Source organism: Urocampus carinirostris, chromosome 8 (genome assembly GCF_059441175.1).
Source record: "Urocampus carinirostris isolate Australia breed hairy pipefish chromosome 8, RoL_Ucar_1.0, whole genome shotgun sequence".
Lineage (NCBI taxonomy): Eukaryota > Metazoa > Chordata > Actinopteri > Syngnathiformes > Syngnathidae > Urocampus > Urocampus carinirostris.
This window is the reverse complement of record NC_142356.1, coordinates 12,743,782-12,759,097: the sequence shown is the minus strand read 5'-3', so window position 1 is coordinate 12,759,097 and position 15,316 is coordinate 12,743,782. Positions and strand designations below refer to the sequence as shown.

The window sequence follows — 15,316 nt, the reverse complement described above, 5'->3', positions numbered from 1 at the left end:
GAACGTCCAAGCTATTCAATTTTTGAACTTTTTTTAAAATAAACATCATTCATGTCGAGCAACTCAGGATCTCACAACAAAATGTTAATGAACAATATACTACATAAATAAACAAGTTTGAAAACAAAATATGGTGTAAGATTATTTTGTATTTTGTAAGGGAAAATACGACAGTTTGTAAGGGCATGGAGCCCTGGAGCGCGACAGGTATGCATACATGTCAGGTTAATCTGGATATTTTTTTCCAACTGAAGCAGCAAATTTTTCCGCCTTAGCCAGGAACCTCTCTAATTTTATTTGTAGATGACAGCTTTTCTGTTTTATCTTCTTCACTGTTTATTTGCAACAGGAATATTGACCCTTAGCACACACGTAACGAGGCCATGACAGACGGCAGTATACCGTAGTAAACAGTAGCTACTCTCCGTGGGTGAGGCTACTAAACAATAGGCAACAACAACAAAAGTTGTACTATTCAACACCATTGGCAATGACTAGTCAAACGTATATTGAGGTGGCTCACCTTGTCCGAAAGCACAGAGAGCTCTATTTAGAGAAACAAAGAATAGCTGGGCTAGCTACCGACCCATAATGTCCTTCTGACATAGTCACACATCTAAGCAATTTATCCAGTCTGCCTGACGATAGACCATACTATCTGTACCACTCAGATTCAGATTCAGATCTACTTTATTGTCATTCTAGTACACGTGTATACAGAACGAAATGTCGATACATCTGACCCGCACAGTTTCCTTGAATGTACAGCTATAAGTAAAAGTTGTGTTGTATTATGGCTACGTATAGTATTTTACCATAGTGCCGATAGTGCAAGAGGAGTAGCTAACCAGATGTGCAAAATGGGCAGTCAGGTTAACAAGTCAGGTAAACAGTAACATTAACACTGTAACAATAACGCTGTAAGTACAATAGTGCAGAGAGCAAATGTGCAAGGAGTGGCAAGCTATAAAGAACTGCCAGTAGTGCAAAAAGTCAGATTAGCAGCCGTTTAGATTTAGGTTAACTATATGTTAGATTGACCATTTAAATGGAGTATTCCCATACGACGGAGCTGATATGAAAGCTCATAAAAGTCGGGATTCTTACCAGAGGCACCTTATAATAGAAAAAGTAAGATACGAATGTTAGCTGTGTATGCTAATCCGGGTTGGGTAGGGTTACTTTAACTTGATTACTTTCAATTACTTTTGGATTACTCCAATACCAAATATGCTAATAAAAGACAAAAGAAACGAAATAGGAATCAAATGATGACTCACAACACGTGGTAAGCTTTCTCTCCTGGCTTTGATCTCTTTGATCTCCGGCAAAACAAACATAAAATGCGACAGAAACAAAATGAAAATAAATCCAAACAGCTTGCCAACATCATTTTTGCCGTTCCATGTATTCCGTTACTCCCCGAACCTGCACAAAATTTAGTCATTTGATTCATATTTTGTTTCTTTTGTCTTTTATTAGCATATTTGGTATTGGAGTCATCCAAAAGGAATTGAAAGTAATCCAGTTAAAGTAACCCTACCCAACCCTGAAAATGGATGTAATCTCAATAAACTTGGAAAACAATCCCAAATATTTTATAATAGTGATTCAAGAAACCTCATTGAAGCGTGTGATTATTTTTCCTTTCCTGATGTCCCAAATGAACGCTCCATTACGAGATGTTGCTCCTGCAATGCAGTTTAGGTCACCTTTAAAAACACAAAGTAGTTTAAATCATTTTCTTGTACACTGAATATACATGGCATATTTTCCTGAATTTGTGTGTTCTTGTTTTCATACCAGGAGCCCATGACAAAGAATACACCACTCCTTCATTGCCAGGAGAAGTATAAACGGCTGTCAATGTGTTTGTGTCCCATATTTTGATGGTTCCGTCAAAGCTTGCTGTGGCCAACAAATTGGGGTCATCCGGCTTAAACTTGCAATCAAAGATGGTCTCCACGTGGCCCTGGAAATGGACAACTGTCAAGAATTCTACAAGGTCAAGTCAGGTTACATTTATTTGTATAGACCAGGGGTCTGCAACCTTTTCGGTGTGGAATGCCCCTTTTAAATTAAATGTCTTTGTAAATCAGTGTGCCAAACCAAGATTAATGACTCACACAACATTTTTTTAGATCCAACAGAGCTGTCATTTTAAACCAGTCCAAATATACAACATGGATATACATTAACATTGTATAACTGACCAATTTATCTTCCATTATTCGTGTTCATCAATAAACTAAAAAATGACTGTGGGCAACATGTGGAAAGGCCTGTAGACATCCATGACTTCAACTATTCTTCATCAACAAGAACTACAATCAAAATTAAGTGATATGGAAAGCTACCATATAAAAACTTACACACACAGACACACACACCTTTAATATATTCGCCATCAGTAAATGGTTTTCCGTGCTTTCCCATGCAGTGAGCAATGTGATAGCTTGCTTCAGTGGTGGTGTTTATAGCAGTGACAAATGTTTACAGGGTCTGTGTTTGTTTGCCGTACCTGGACACAAGGCGTTTTAATGTCTCCGCCTTTCCAGACTCGTCCTTGAATTAATGTTCATGTTTTGTCTCGTAATGACGCTTAACACTTGCTGTGCGAGGTATAATGCACGAATACGGTCATTTTTTTGCAAAAAGCCCCAGTCATTTGTCCACGCTGGCTGAAAAGAACGAGATTTTGCCGCTGGAGGAGCTGTTGCGATTCGTTCATTTATTGCACGCCGGTGTTTCTGTGGGTGGGTTCAAACACAGATCTTTCCTCCTCTGCGAGGCGCAGGCACGCTCACACAGGAGGATGCGGCGCTACCGTAAAGCCTCTATACAAACAAGTCTGCTTGTACTCGAAAAGCCATCTTGTCCCTTCCAAAGTTGGACTCCAAACACCTGCGCCCAAGCAAGCCTACTTGAACTGAACTGCTCCGGCACTCCTTTTATTCGCAACATCAATCTATTTAAAAACTGAAAATAAGTTGTTGCTTCATGTCACATAAAACTGCGCGCAACAGAAAATGTCTGAATTTCACCTAAAAATGCGCATAAAAAAAGAATATCATTATTTTTCCGTGGGCTCGCCAGCAGTGGCACGCGTGCCATAGGTTGCCGACCCCTGGTATAAACCTTAATCACAGGAAGTCTCAAAGGGCTGCACAGTCCCACAATTACAGAAACAAATACCTCATACAAACGTAAATGGTACTCATGTCTATGTATCTTGCACAATGTTGACTGCACTATGTTTACACTAGGCATTTAAAAACATTACCAGGTCTCGTAGAAAGTCCCACTTCTTAGCTCCCATGTCATAGAGGCCAACCCCTCCATCCATAAAACAGCATACTGCATGACCGGGCGGCAAAGAAAAGGACTGATTCTGTGACAAGGTTGGAGGTGGTACTGCTTCACTCGTGGAGCTCATGTGCTGACTTTTGCCCGCAGAACAGGAACTTTGAGCTGTTGACAGACGGGAGAATCCATCAAATTATTACATTTTACATGTAAAAATAGCACAAGGTATTTCCGAACAGATTTATTTTTCACTAAACATGTAGTGTTCATCCTGAAGGATTTTATACATTTTACTATAAAGGACTTTATACGATTGAATACAAGTTACATTTATCAAGTAAAATGAAGATTTTCACTGAGTGGACTTCAGGTCACGCTGTTCCAAATTCAGAATGTTTTGGCTGGGGAATTTTGATAACAGGACTCTGACGAAGGACGTCAGGCATTGTTTTGATAAACGCTCGGTGTTGTTTTGAGTTTCTCCGGACATCGAGGTGAGGGGGGGACCCCACGTGGGGGCTTTCATTGGCACGCCCATGGGAGGAGCCGGCACACCCGCTTGCGGAGAGACGTGGGTCGGGAAAACAAAAGAAGATCGAGAGAGGAGGCTTTTAACTTTTTTAACAAATAAAAAGCGAAAAAGTGGGTGTGCAAAATGATTCAGCCCCATTGAGTTAATACTTTCTAGCGCCACCTTTTTCTGCGATTACAGCTGCAAGTCGCTTGTGGTATGTCTCTATCAGTTTTGCGCATTGAGAAACTGATATTTTTGCCCATTCCTCCTTGCAAAACAGCTCGGGCTTAGTGAGGTTGGATGAAAAGCGTTTGTGAACAGCAGTTTTTAGTTCGTTATTTATGTTAGCCTCTAAATAACACGGCGAGCAACTGAAAATGTCTAAATTTCAGGTAAAAATTGGGATTTTTAAAATATAATCATTATTATTTTGCCGTGCGCTCACGTGCGACTGGTTAACACCTGCAGTGGCACGCGTGTCATAGGTTGCCGACCCCTGAGCAATACAAATAAATATGACTTGACTTGACTAGTCCAATAGGGAGCTATGAACCCCCGTGTGGAAAAAAAATTGTCCTGGTGACAAGCAGTGTTCCCTCTAAGCTGCGCGCGTGCGCAATTGCGCACTGCTCGCACATTCTCAGCGCACAAGAAAATCTAGCCAGCGCACAAAAATCAGGGCTCAAAATGACTAATTAAGAAGCGACTTAAGTCAAAGTTACAGTGCATGAAGGTAAAAATACACGGGTTCCCCTGACGTTGTGTCCTAAATGCGATATTTTGAAGTCGAGTCGAAGTAGAATGAAGTTGAGTAAAGTTATTAGAGTTTGTCGAGAACAGGCTTCTTCGGCTCGGCTCACTAAAAGGAACCGGCTCTTTCGGGTCCTAAACGGCTCTTCAGGTCGTTTTTGCTTATTTAATCCCAACATGACCAAATATTATGTAAAATTATGCACAAAATGACTTAAAGAAAGGGGGGAATAGAACAAAAAAGAAAAAAAGTCCAAAATGAAAAAGTAGTGAAAAGCTGAAAAAAAGAGAAAGTTTTTGAAAAAAGCCAGAAAAAAAAGAAAAGAAAGAAATGTAGGAAAAAAGTAAATAGAGAACAAAAAGAAAAAAGTAACGGCTCGGAAAAAATAAACACAATGAGATTTTTTTTAAAGGTATTTAAAAAAAAGTAGAAAAAAAACACAGAAAAAAGAAGAAAAAGTTTGTGTTGCATTCAAATAATTACCAATTATATAAAGTGAATCTTGTTCCCAACATTGTACTTCCACAAAAAAATGTGATTAAGTACAATTCTGTATCTTACAACCGACTCAATAAGCCCCCAAAAATGTTAATATTATGCGACAAAATAGATCAGGAAATAAAAAGAAATGGATATCTTGTGAAAGAATTGTAAGAACAAACGACGTTTGTAGGCCGTACAACCTTTGCAATAGTACATGAGTCAATTCATTCAAAAGAGAAAAATCATTTTGCATTGCCGAAAATGTAACTTGATGTCAAGTTCTGAACATGTTTGATAATGAATTATCTTGCCACACTTGGGATTATGGTTGCTCAGTTGTTTCAAGCGTTTCTCACCGACTTTGTGTGAACGCTCAGACCCGTAGAAAATTACAGGGAACATTGGTTCCAAGACTCTTTTGGCACTAAATTTGATTTTTAAAGATAATATAGCACAAGGAGGTGGGGCTGGGTGCTTGCAATGGAAACTTCATATGACATACTGCACATTTGTTTCTCAATGTCCAGCGTTTGCTGCTTGTACCTTTCTTTGCAAGCGGTGAGTTGAGGACGTGTAAGGCATGAAACCCTGTCTTCTTCAGTTTAAAACTGTCCAAAGGAGTCGCTCGAGACACGTTCCATATCCTGAGGACCCCAACCTGGGAGTCTGAAAAATACAAGCACAGATACCACTTTCTTATCCGTACCAAATACGCTCTGGTGACTTGCAATAATGAATTGTGACTCCAAAAACGCAATTCAATAAACCAATCTTGTCACACTCTGTTCGAACTCCCACTGCTGCTCCCGCTGTTTTTGGGTCATCAATGCGCACGCATCTCGTGGGGATCCGGTAAGGACTGAAGGATTTTATACATTTGACTATAAAGGATTTTATTTGATTGAATACAAGTTACATTTATGGAGTGCAATGAAGATTTTCACTGAGTAGGCTATAGTTCAATGACATGTCACACCGTTCCAAATGCAGAATATTTTGACTAGAGAATTTTGATAACGGGACTCTGACAGAGGACGGCAGGCGATGTTTTGAGAACAAGGCCCTGATGACGTAGAAACGCTCGGTGTTGTTTTGGTTAATTCCAGACATCGCGGCGCTCTTCTCCGAGGTGGTGGAACCAGGGGGGCTTCATTGGCACGCCCATGGGGGGAGTCGGCACACCGTCTTGCGGAAAGGCGTGGGCCGAGAGAAAAAAGCTAGAGGACTTCAGAGAAGGCTTGCTAGAGACTCCGACGACACTAATTTGACTAATTCTGCTATTTTCAATGGAGTACACTTATTTAAATTAATAATGAAATTAAATCTGGCCCCGTGTGAAAATGTCGGCTATTCTTGTTCATCTTTTCCTTCAAGAAATGAGCGCACATTGTTGGGTGTATGTAGGTTATGTTTGGTTAATGGAGTCCGGTAACTAATTCAAACAATTTGGTAAACATTTTAATAATTAAAACCTAACAGGACGTAGGGAGGAAAGTGGTCTATAGTCACACATCAGGATCAATATTTTGTATGTACCTCCAGTGATGAACATGCCTGGAGCAGAGGGGATCCATGCAAGGCACTGAACTGATGCAGCTGCTGAAGGGAAACAGAAGGACGTGATGCAAGCCAAGGCTTCGCTGTCCACCAGTCTGATGCCATTATTGAGATTGGACACTGTAGAAAGAAACAAACCAGAGTTAAATGTTTGGCTGATTACAACATCTCATCTCATTAGCCATACTGCTTATCCTCATTAGGGTCGCGGGGGTGCTGGAGCCCATCCCAGCCATCTCCGGGCAGTGGGCAAGGGACACCCTGAACTGGTCGCCAGCCAATCGCAGGGCACACAGGGACAGACAACTCATTCGCTCATTCACACCTAGGGACAATTTTGGACCGGCCAATTCACCTGAAATGCATGTTTTTGGAACGTGGGAGGAAACCGGAGTGCCCGGAGGAAACCCACGCAAGCACAGGGAGAACATACAAACTCCGCACAGGAAGTCTGGAGCTGGATTTGAACCCACGACAGGTTCCCAAGACATTAACTGTGCCGCACAAGCACTAACCACTGCACCGCCGTGCTGCCCTGATTATAACATGATTTGGCATAATATCCACTGACAAAAGTTGTTTTTTTAACACTTTTCTAAGTGGATGTGACATGAGTCACATTTTATCAATTTTAGGGATTTATTACCTTTGGTCTCTAGCAGGTAAAATACATTCTTACAGCCAATAACAACATATCTTTATTTTTTTGTCCCTACAGAATGTTTACATAGTCTCATGAACCAGAACAGGATCAGGACCCAAATGCAAAAAGTCAAAAAAATACATAAGGGAGGGGTATTATGTCGAAAATGTCAAAAAATTACATAAGGGGACTCCTTTTTTTTCCCCTCATGTCGAAAATGTTGAAAAAAAAGGTAAATGGTTAGTATGTGGAAAATGCCAAAAAAAATACGTAAGGGGGGTAGTATGTCAAAAATGTTAAAAAAAAGTAAGGGGTTAGTATATCGAAAATGTCAAAAATTACGTATGGGGGGGTAGTATGTCGAAAATGTTGGAAAAAAAAAAACGTAAGGGGGGGTATTATGTTGAAAATGTTGAAAAAAAACTCTAGTAACCAGCTCAGGGTGTCTCCTGCCCACTGCCCCAAGATAGCTGGGATGGGCTCCAGCAGCCCCGCGACCCTACTGTGATCAGTTTTTGTGCAATGGCTCTTTTTGATTCACCACCTTTTCCTTTAATTTTCTTGGTTTGCATCTGTTGACAGTGCTTTTCATGTTTACGGATGCTAAAATAAGGTGTACGCTAGTGTCCAAGTGGACCATAACATAAAAGATCAACAAACACCATGTTTGTCTGTGTTACGTGTCTGTTGTTGTTGTCTGGAGTTGGAAAAATTGCTCAATTGCTAACCAACCTAGTAAGTAGTCTACAGACAAAGGGTCCCATTCCAGGGCACTGACTGGGTCGTCTTCATCTGTTCCTTCCAAAGACTCCGGACGCAACACATGCTTTTGACTTTTATACCCTTCACACAGGAAGAAAGAGAAGGTCAATGTGGGTTTAAATGGCAAACGGTTTAAAGCAGTGGTCCCCAACCTTTTCTGTACCACGGACTGGTTTAATGTCTGACAAAATTCTGGTGGCCTGGTTTTATAATAACAATAAGGAAAATAATAAGCCTAAATCCACTGGTTGATCACTAAACCACCAGGAATGTAGATAGCATGAGAAAAGGCATTAAATTTGATCTTATCATTTTTTTACTCATGGTACCAGAAATGAATGTCAGTTTCTGACCTTTTATCTCATCGTCACACTGATTTTACTCACAGAGTCTAACATTACCATGCAGGCTAATGAGTGAAATTACACAATCTTCCCATTTGAATATCCTGTGCGTAGGACTTCACATCTGCAGACAGAATGTGACAAATGCAAAACTAAACCTAAAAATAATGGCAAAAGATTTGGAAAAATACGGACAGCAAAAAAGCTAAAGGTCCCTTAAAACGAAGACTTACAGGCTCAGAGAATGTTACACTGTAACGTTCGTCTCTGGTGTGTGTGTATCCCTTAACCACTACAGTCGTAGGGTTAGGGTTAGGGTTAGGGTTCCTGTCGTGTGTCTTGGGCAAGCACAGCCTGTTGGCGCCCATCCCTCTCCAGGCCGGTCAGGAACCTTTAGCCGATTGTGCTAACCACTGCACTACGTAAACAGTTCAATAATGAGATCAAATTAAACGCCTTTTCCTATGTCATCAACATTCATAGTCGTCAAGTGGTTAGGATTCGGCGCAACTGGGTACCAATCCCCTTACAACCAAAGGTGTGCAATTGAGGTCAGTGATATTTTCCGACTGATCGATCAATGCTCAAATACGTAAAACCTTGTGTATAACAAAAACGCATAGCTTGAGTTCTACTGTGGGTAAAAACAAACGTGTGTTATGCACAGTATAAGCAAAAAACAGTGCAGCGAGCTGCCAAAGTACCCAGGGCCCGGTACCAGCCTGTGGCCCAGTGGTTGAAGACCACTGTTTGATGTCTTTGTTTTGAAGTCTTTGTTTCATCCAGACCTGGCTGAAAAATAGACAAACTTCCATCAGTGTGTCCAAACACTAGTTTCCCCTTTTTGGTTGGATGCCACCTGAAGAGACAGATATCAGACAGGAACGAATGAGCCTCCTTATGCACCGTCACCCCGGAATCCGAATTCCCATAGGCCCATATATGCAGCGGACCACGTTGAGAGACAAATGCCACACCATCAGAGGAATTCCAGCACCAACTCACTGTGGCAGGGACACCTGTAAAAATATAATAATCATAAACCCTTCTGACAATCGAACACAGCTTGAATTAGCCATTTTACCTTTCGTGTTGTCCAGTCGTGCTACTGCCTTTTGCTCAGCTACATTCCAAACAATGAGCAGGTTATCAGCTGAAGCTGATGCAAACAGATCCGGATTATCGGGACACCAACTGATGGCTGTTATGGTCTTTTTGTGTTCTGACATGATGGACCTCAGCTTGAATTCGTTGTACTGATGGTCCAACTACAAAAAACGGGGACATAAATAAGTCATAGTTGGAAAAAAAATGTTTTTTTATTGAGTTTGGATGTTGATTTATTAGGCAGTGTCTAGCAAAGGTATTACAGCCCCTCACACCCCCCAAGAACCTTTTGTCATAGAACAACATTTCAGGCTTCAAACTTCATTCTAAAAAAACAGAAAATATGTTCAAAGAATGCAGTACGGCGGCACAGTTCTGAGGTCATGAGAATGAACCTCCGGTGTGGAGTTTGCATGTTCTCCCTGTGCTTGCGTGGGTTTCTTCCGGGCGCTCCGGTTTCCTCCCACATTCCAAAAACATGCATGTCAGGTTAAATGGCCGGTCCAAATTGTCCCTAGGTGTGACTGAGCGAGCGAATTGTCTGTCCCTGTGTCCCCTGCGACTGGCTGGCAACCAGTTCAGGGTGTCCCCTGCCCACTGCCTGAGGACAGCTGGGATGGGCTCCGACACCCCCGTGACCCTACTGAGGATAAACAGTGCAGATAATGGATCGATAGATGGATGTTCAAAGAATCACCAATCGTGAAGTGGAACCAAATTATCTTACAATGGAAAAAATGAAAAGTAGGTGTTGCAAAAATATTGCCCCCCTGTTCTCTCAACCAACTGACTCGAGGTTCCCTGATGACTTATGAATGATCCAATGTTGACCTAAACGACTAGCAGTGACAGAGTGCCATAACGAGATGAAATGAGAGTTTATTATGAGTTGAAGAACTTTTGATGATAACGTGGCAAGCATTTCACCCGAAATTCAAGGGCTATTCAATCATTGAAAACAGGCATTTTTTTTAGGATTTCAAGCACCCGTACGAACCCTGAATATATGAAATGAAGTCGTTACCTGGTAAATGTAAATGGCAAGAGTAGCACAGTAGGCAAAGCGGTCTCTGCTGGCAGCACATACGTCATTATTCCAAGGTTGACAGCCGGCTGCAAGCAAACCCACCTGCTTCACTTTCGCCATTCTCACCTAGACAAACATACATGCAGATGTCATATAAAGCACCAACTTATGAAGGAACATGAATAAACAAAATTACACCAAACAACAAGTAAAAAACAAAAACAATGTTAACATGTCCGAAAAGGAATAGGAAGAAGCATATGCTAATTTAACCCTATACTTTCGACTTCCTTAATAAGTTATGACAATAGTACTTACAATAATATTAATAATAACTACCGTATTTTCCGCACTATAAGGCGCACCAGGTTATAGGGCGCACGCCCCAAAAATAGTTTTTGGTCCTATATTTTCCATACATAAGGCGCACCGGATTATAAGGCGCTACAATGGGAACGTAGGGGACACAGGGACACAGATGGTTCAGTCCAACTTATTACCGCCTTAACATTCCGAAAGCTTGCAAAGACGCAAATACGTGTCTCAGACATGTACGGAAACAGTGTCTGTACGATGTCACTCAAATGCATCGTTCCAAATATCATTCGGAAGGTTAAAGTCTTGGGATTCAAGAAATGCCAACCATTCTTTAGTTTCTATTTTATTTTTTGCTGGCAACTGTGGGGACAGCAAAGTAAGAATTTTATTGTGCAGGGAAACGAGGTTCTTTACCGTGCATATGACAATAAACACTTTGAATTGAATTTAGTTCAAAAAATAGACTCATCACAGAAACATCAAGATTGTTCTAAAACAAGATACCGGGAGAAAAATAAAGCCGCATTACAACCGTGAGTGTAGTAAATCCAGGAGAGTAAAATATTTACAAATACAGAATAGTAAAAAATGTTTTCTCTATGCCGTAGTCACTACTAGTGCAACCCAACGTGCGATTCACATTCATCTTTTTCGGCCAATGGCAGGCTTTGTTTCGCCCCTTTAGCCTATGCGAGCCTGTAAATGATCAAAAGGATCCGCCCCCTTTACCTCCGAATAACGTTAGCCAATAGTGACTGATTCAAACGATGATTGACACATTGGTTAGGAAATGAAACGCCGGTATATATATCCCAGCATACACCGCGGACGACTTCGCCTTCGGGGGAAAATCTTGTCGGCGGCTGCTTGCTTTAGTTGCAAGACTTTGCGACTTAATATTGATCCATATATAAGGCGCACTGTATTATAAGGCGCATGGTCAGCTTTTGAAAAAAACAAAGGCTTTTAGGTGCGCCTTATAGTGCGGAAAATACGGTACAAGTGTATTTATTGGCTTATGCTATCCATCTGTCTTATAATAGTTCTAATCCCTAAATATCATTCAGACCATTTTCTCCCTCTCTGTACTTTGACAATAGTGTTTCTTTGTACAGTTTTTAAAACTAAACCGATGGAACATGATATTACTATTTGGTGTAACAGTTTTATTTTGATACTGTTCTCAATTTTTACTGTACAAGGAAGTCATACATTGTATATTTATTGAAGCTGTTTACGTTCAAATTCATCCTATTTTTTAATTCCTATTATCTGGGCTCTTACCTATCTTTTAAATTACAAAAATCATTTGGTAGAATTCGAATGTTCTCTGCCTGCCCGACTAGGTTTTGTTTTGGTACTACGGTTTCCTCTAAAATTCCCCAAACTCTCCATGCAGTAGTCGTGCCACGGTTCAAATCCTCGAAGAACAAGATGATTAGAAAGAGCTACAGTAAGTGAAGAGGATTGCACTAATCTGAACAGTGATTGGCTAGAACAATTGCTTATCTCCTGATAGAATAATGAGTCGTGAGGAACTGTTCTACCGCTCTACCACCCCTCCCTACAACCCACTCCTCTCTGAAAAGTACCAAAGAAACTGTCTATTTATGCAACCCAAAAATAAATGGTATCATATTTCAAATAAAAATAACTGATTCATGATTAGAGCAGGGTTCGTACACCTATTTCATGGCCAAATTCAAGGACTTTCGAAGCCAATTTAAAGAAGAATCCATTGTGATTCAATTAATAGCCTTGTTGTCCGAGGTCACGGAGCGCTGCTGGTAGGAAAGAGTATTTTGTCCTTGTATTTTGTCATTTTATGCTAAAATCATCTCTAAGGAGCATGATGACGCGTTACACCAAAAAAACCACGGAGGCCAGATGATGAAGGTGCTGTATCGGAGTCAGATCAGGAGGCTACTCCTGCTACTGGTAACTGTGGAACCTGTTACTGTCGGTTTCATGTGGTGGAGCAACGTCCTAAAAGTATTTTGTCCTTGTATTTTGTCATTTTATGCTAAAATCATCTCTAAGGAGCATGATGACTCGTTACACCGAAAAACCACGGTGGCCAGATGATGAAGATGCTGTATCTGAGTCAGATCAGGAGGCTACTCCTGCTACTGGTAACTATGGAACCTGTTACTGTCGGTTTCATGTGGTGGAGCAACGTCCTAAAAGTATTTTGTCCTTGTATTTTGTCATTTTATGCTAAAATCATCTCTAAGGAGCATGATAACGCATTACACCGAAAAACCACAGTGGCCAGATGATGAAGATGCTGTATCGGAGTCAGATCAGGAGGCTACTCCAGCTACTGGTAACTATGGAACCTGTTATTGTCGGTATTATGTGGTGGAGCAACGTCCTAAAAGTATTTTGTCCTTGTATGCTAAAATCATCTCTAAGGAGCATGATGACTCGTTACACCGAAAAACCACGGAGGCCAGATGATGAAGGTGCTGTATCGGAGTCAGATCAGGAGGCTACTCCTGCTACTGGTAACTATGGAACCTGTTACTGTCGGTTTCATGTGGTGGAGCAACGTCCTAAAAGTATTTTGTCCTTGTATTTTGTCATTTTATGCTAAAATCATCTCTAAGGAGCATGATGACGCGTTACACCGAAAAACCACGGTGGCCAGATGATGAAGGTGCTGTATCTGAGTCAGATCAGGAGGATTCTCCTGCTACTGCTAACTATGGAGACGACCAAATACAGAGATGACAAAATATGATGACAAAATGACTACAAAATACAACAAAGACCAAATCCGACAACGACACTATACACCGAAGACAAAATATAACGACAAATTACAACGACGACAAAATACAAAGACGACCAAATCCGACAACAACGAATTACAAAAATGGCAAAATAGGATGACAAAATACAACGACAAAACACGCCCAAGACAAAATACGACAACGCATTACAACAACGACAAAATACAAAAGATGACCAAATCTGACGACAACAAAATACAAAGACAACAAAATTCTATGACAACAAAACACAAAAATGGCATAATGACTACAAAATACACCAACGATCAAATACACCTAAGACAAAATACAACAACGATGAAATACAAAAATGATGAAATATGATGAATAAATGAGTACAAAATACACCAACGACCGAATACACCAAGGACAAAATACAAAAACAACTAATTAAAATAACAACAAATTACAACGACAGAATAGAAAGACGACAAAATAATACCAAGACGACCAAATCTATGACAACAAAATACAAAAATGACAAAATATGATGAAAAAAATACTACAAAATACACCAACGACAGACTACACCGAAGACCAAATACAACGGCAACAAATTACAATAACGACAAAATACAAATACAACAAAACCAGACAACAACAAAATACAAAGACGACCAAATCTATAACAACAAAATACAAAATGAACAAAATATGACAAAACGACTACAAAATACACCGACAAAATACGCCCAAGACAAAATACGGCGACGAATTACAACGACAACGAAATACAAAAATGACAATATAATGAAAAAAATACTACCAATACACCAACGACAAAATACACCCAAGACAAAATACAGGGAAGACAAATTACACAGAAGGCAAAATACAATGACAAATTACAACAACAACAAATTAAAACAGCGACAAAGTTTTAGGCTAACAAAATACGACGACGACAAAATAGAAGACGACAAACTTATACGACAAAATATAAACATGACAAAATATGATGGAAAAAAGGACTACAAAATACACCAACGACAAAATACCCCCAAGACAAAATACAGCGACAACAAATTACACATAAGGCAAAATACAATGACGACGAATAACAACAAAAACTACAACGACAAAATACAAAGACGACCAAATTTGACGACAACAAAATACGAAGACGAAGAAATACTATGACAACAAAACACAAAGATGACAAAATATGATGACAAAATGACTACAAAATACAACAACCACCAAATACAACCAAGACAAAATACAACAATGACGAATTACAACGACGACGATTTACAACAACAGATTACAACAACCACAAAATACGAGGACGACCAAATTTGACGGCAACAAAATACGAAGACGAAGAAATTCTATGACAACAAAATACAAAAATGACAAAATAACTACAAAATACACCAACGACCAAATACACCTAAAACAAAATACAAGAACGACAAAATACACAGAAGACAAAATACACAGAAGACAAAATACAACGACGGCAAATTACAACAACAACAAAATACAAAGACGACCAAATCTGTGACAACAAAATATAAAAATGACAAAATATGATGACAAAAGGACTACAAAATACAAGAACGACAAAATACACAGAAGACAAAATACAACAAGGACGAATTACAACAACAACAGATTAGAACAATGACAAAATACCAAGACAACCAAATCTATGACAACAAAACACAAAGATCAAAAAATATGATGACAAAATAACTACAAAATAC

The 15,316-nt window shown here is 39.9% G+C and overlaps 1 protein-coding gene across 3 annotated transcripts in view; it reads right to left on the bottom strand.

The window, feature by feature from the left end:
* The window catches only part of wdr17 (WD repeat domain 17), a 69,419-nt gene that overhangs the window by 51,576 nt on the left and 2,527 nt on the right, over positions 1-15,316 (bottom strand). For all 3 annotated transcript variants that reach the window (XR_015851095.1, XM_088341643.1, XM_088341645.1), the window contains exons 2-10: positions 10,492-10,620; positions 9,445-9,628; positions 9,149-9,379; positions 7,987-8,097; positions 6,591-6,731; positions 5,598-5,720; positions 3,284-3,471; positions 1,804-1,972; positions 1,621-1,712 (exon numbers count right to left, since the gene is read on the bottom strand). Coding sequence is in view for 2 of the 3 variants with exons in the window: in XM_088341643.1 (XP_088197769.1) it covers positions 1,621-1,712; positions 1,804-1,972; positions 3,284-3,471; positions 5,598-5,720; positions 6,591-6,731; positions 7,987-8,097; positions 9,149-9,379; positions 9,445-9,628; positions 10,492-10,614 (1,362 nt within the window). In the remaining variant the exon portion in view is untranslated. The remainder of the gene's footprint in view (positions 1-1,620; positions 1,713-1,803; positions 1,973-3,283; positions 3,472-5,597; positions 5,721-6,590; positions 6,732-7,986; positions 8,098-9,148; positions 9,380-9,444; positions 9,629-10,491; positions 10,621-15,316) is intronic.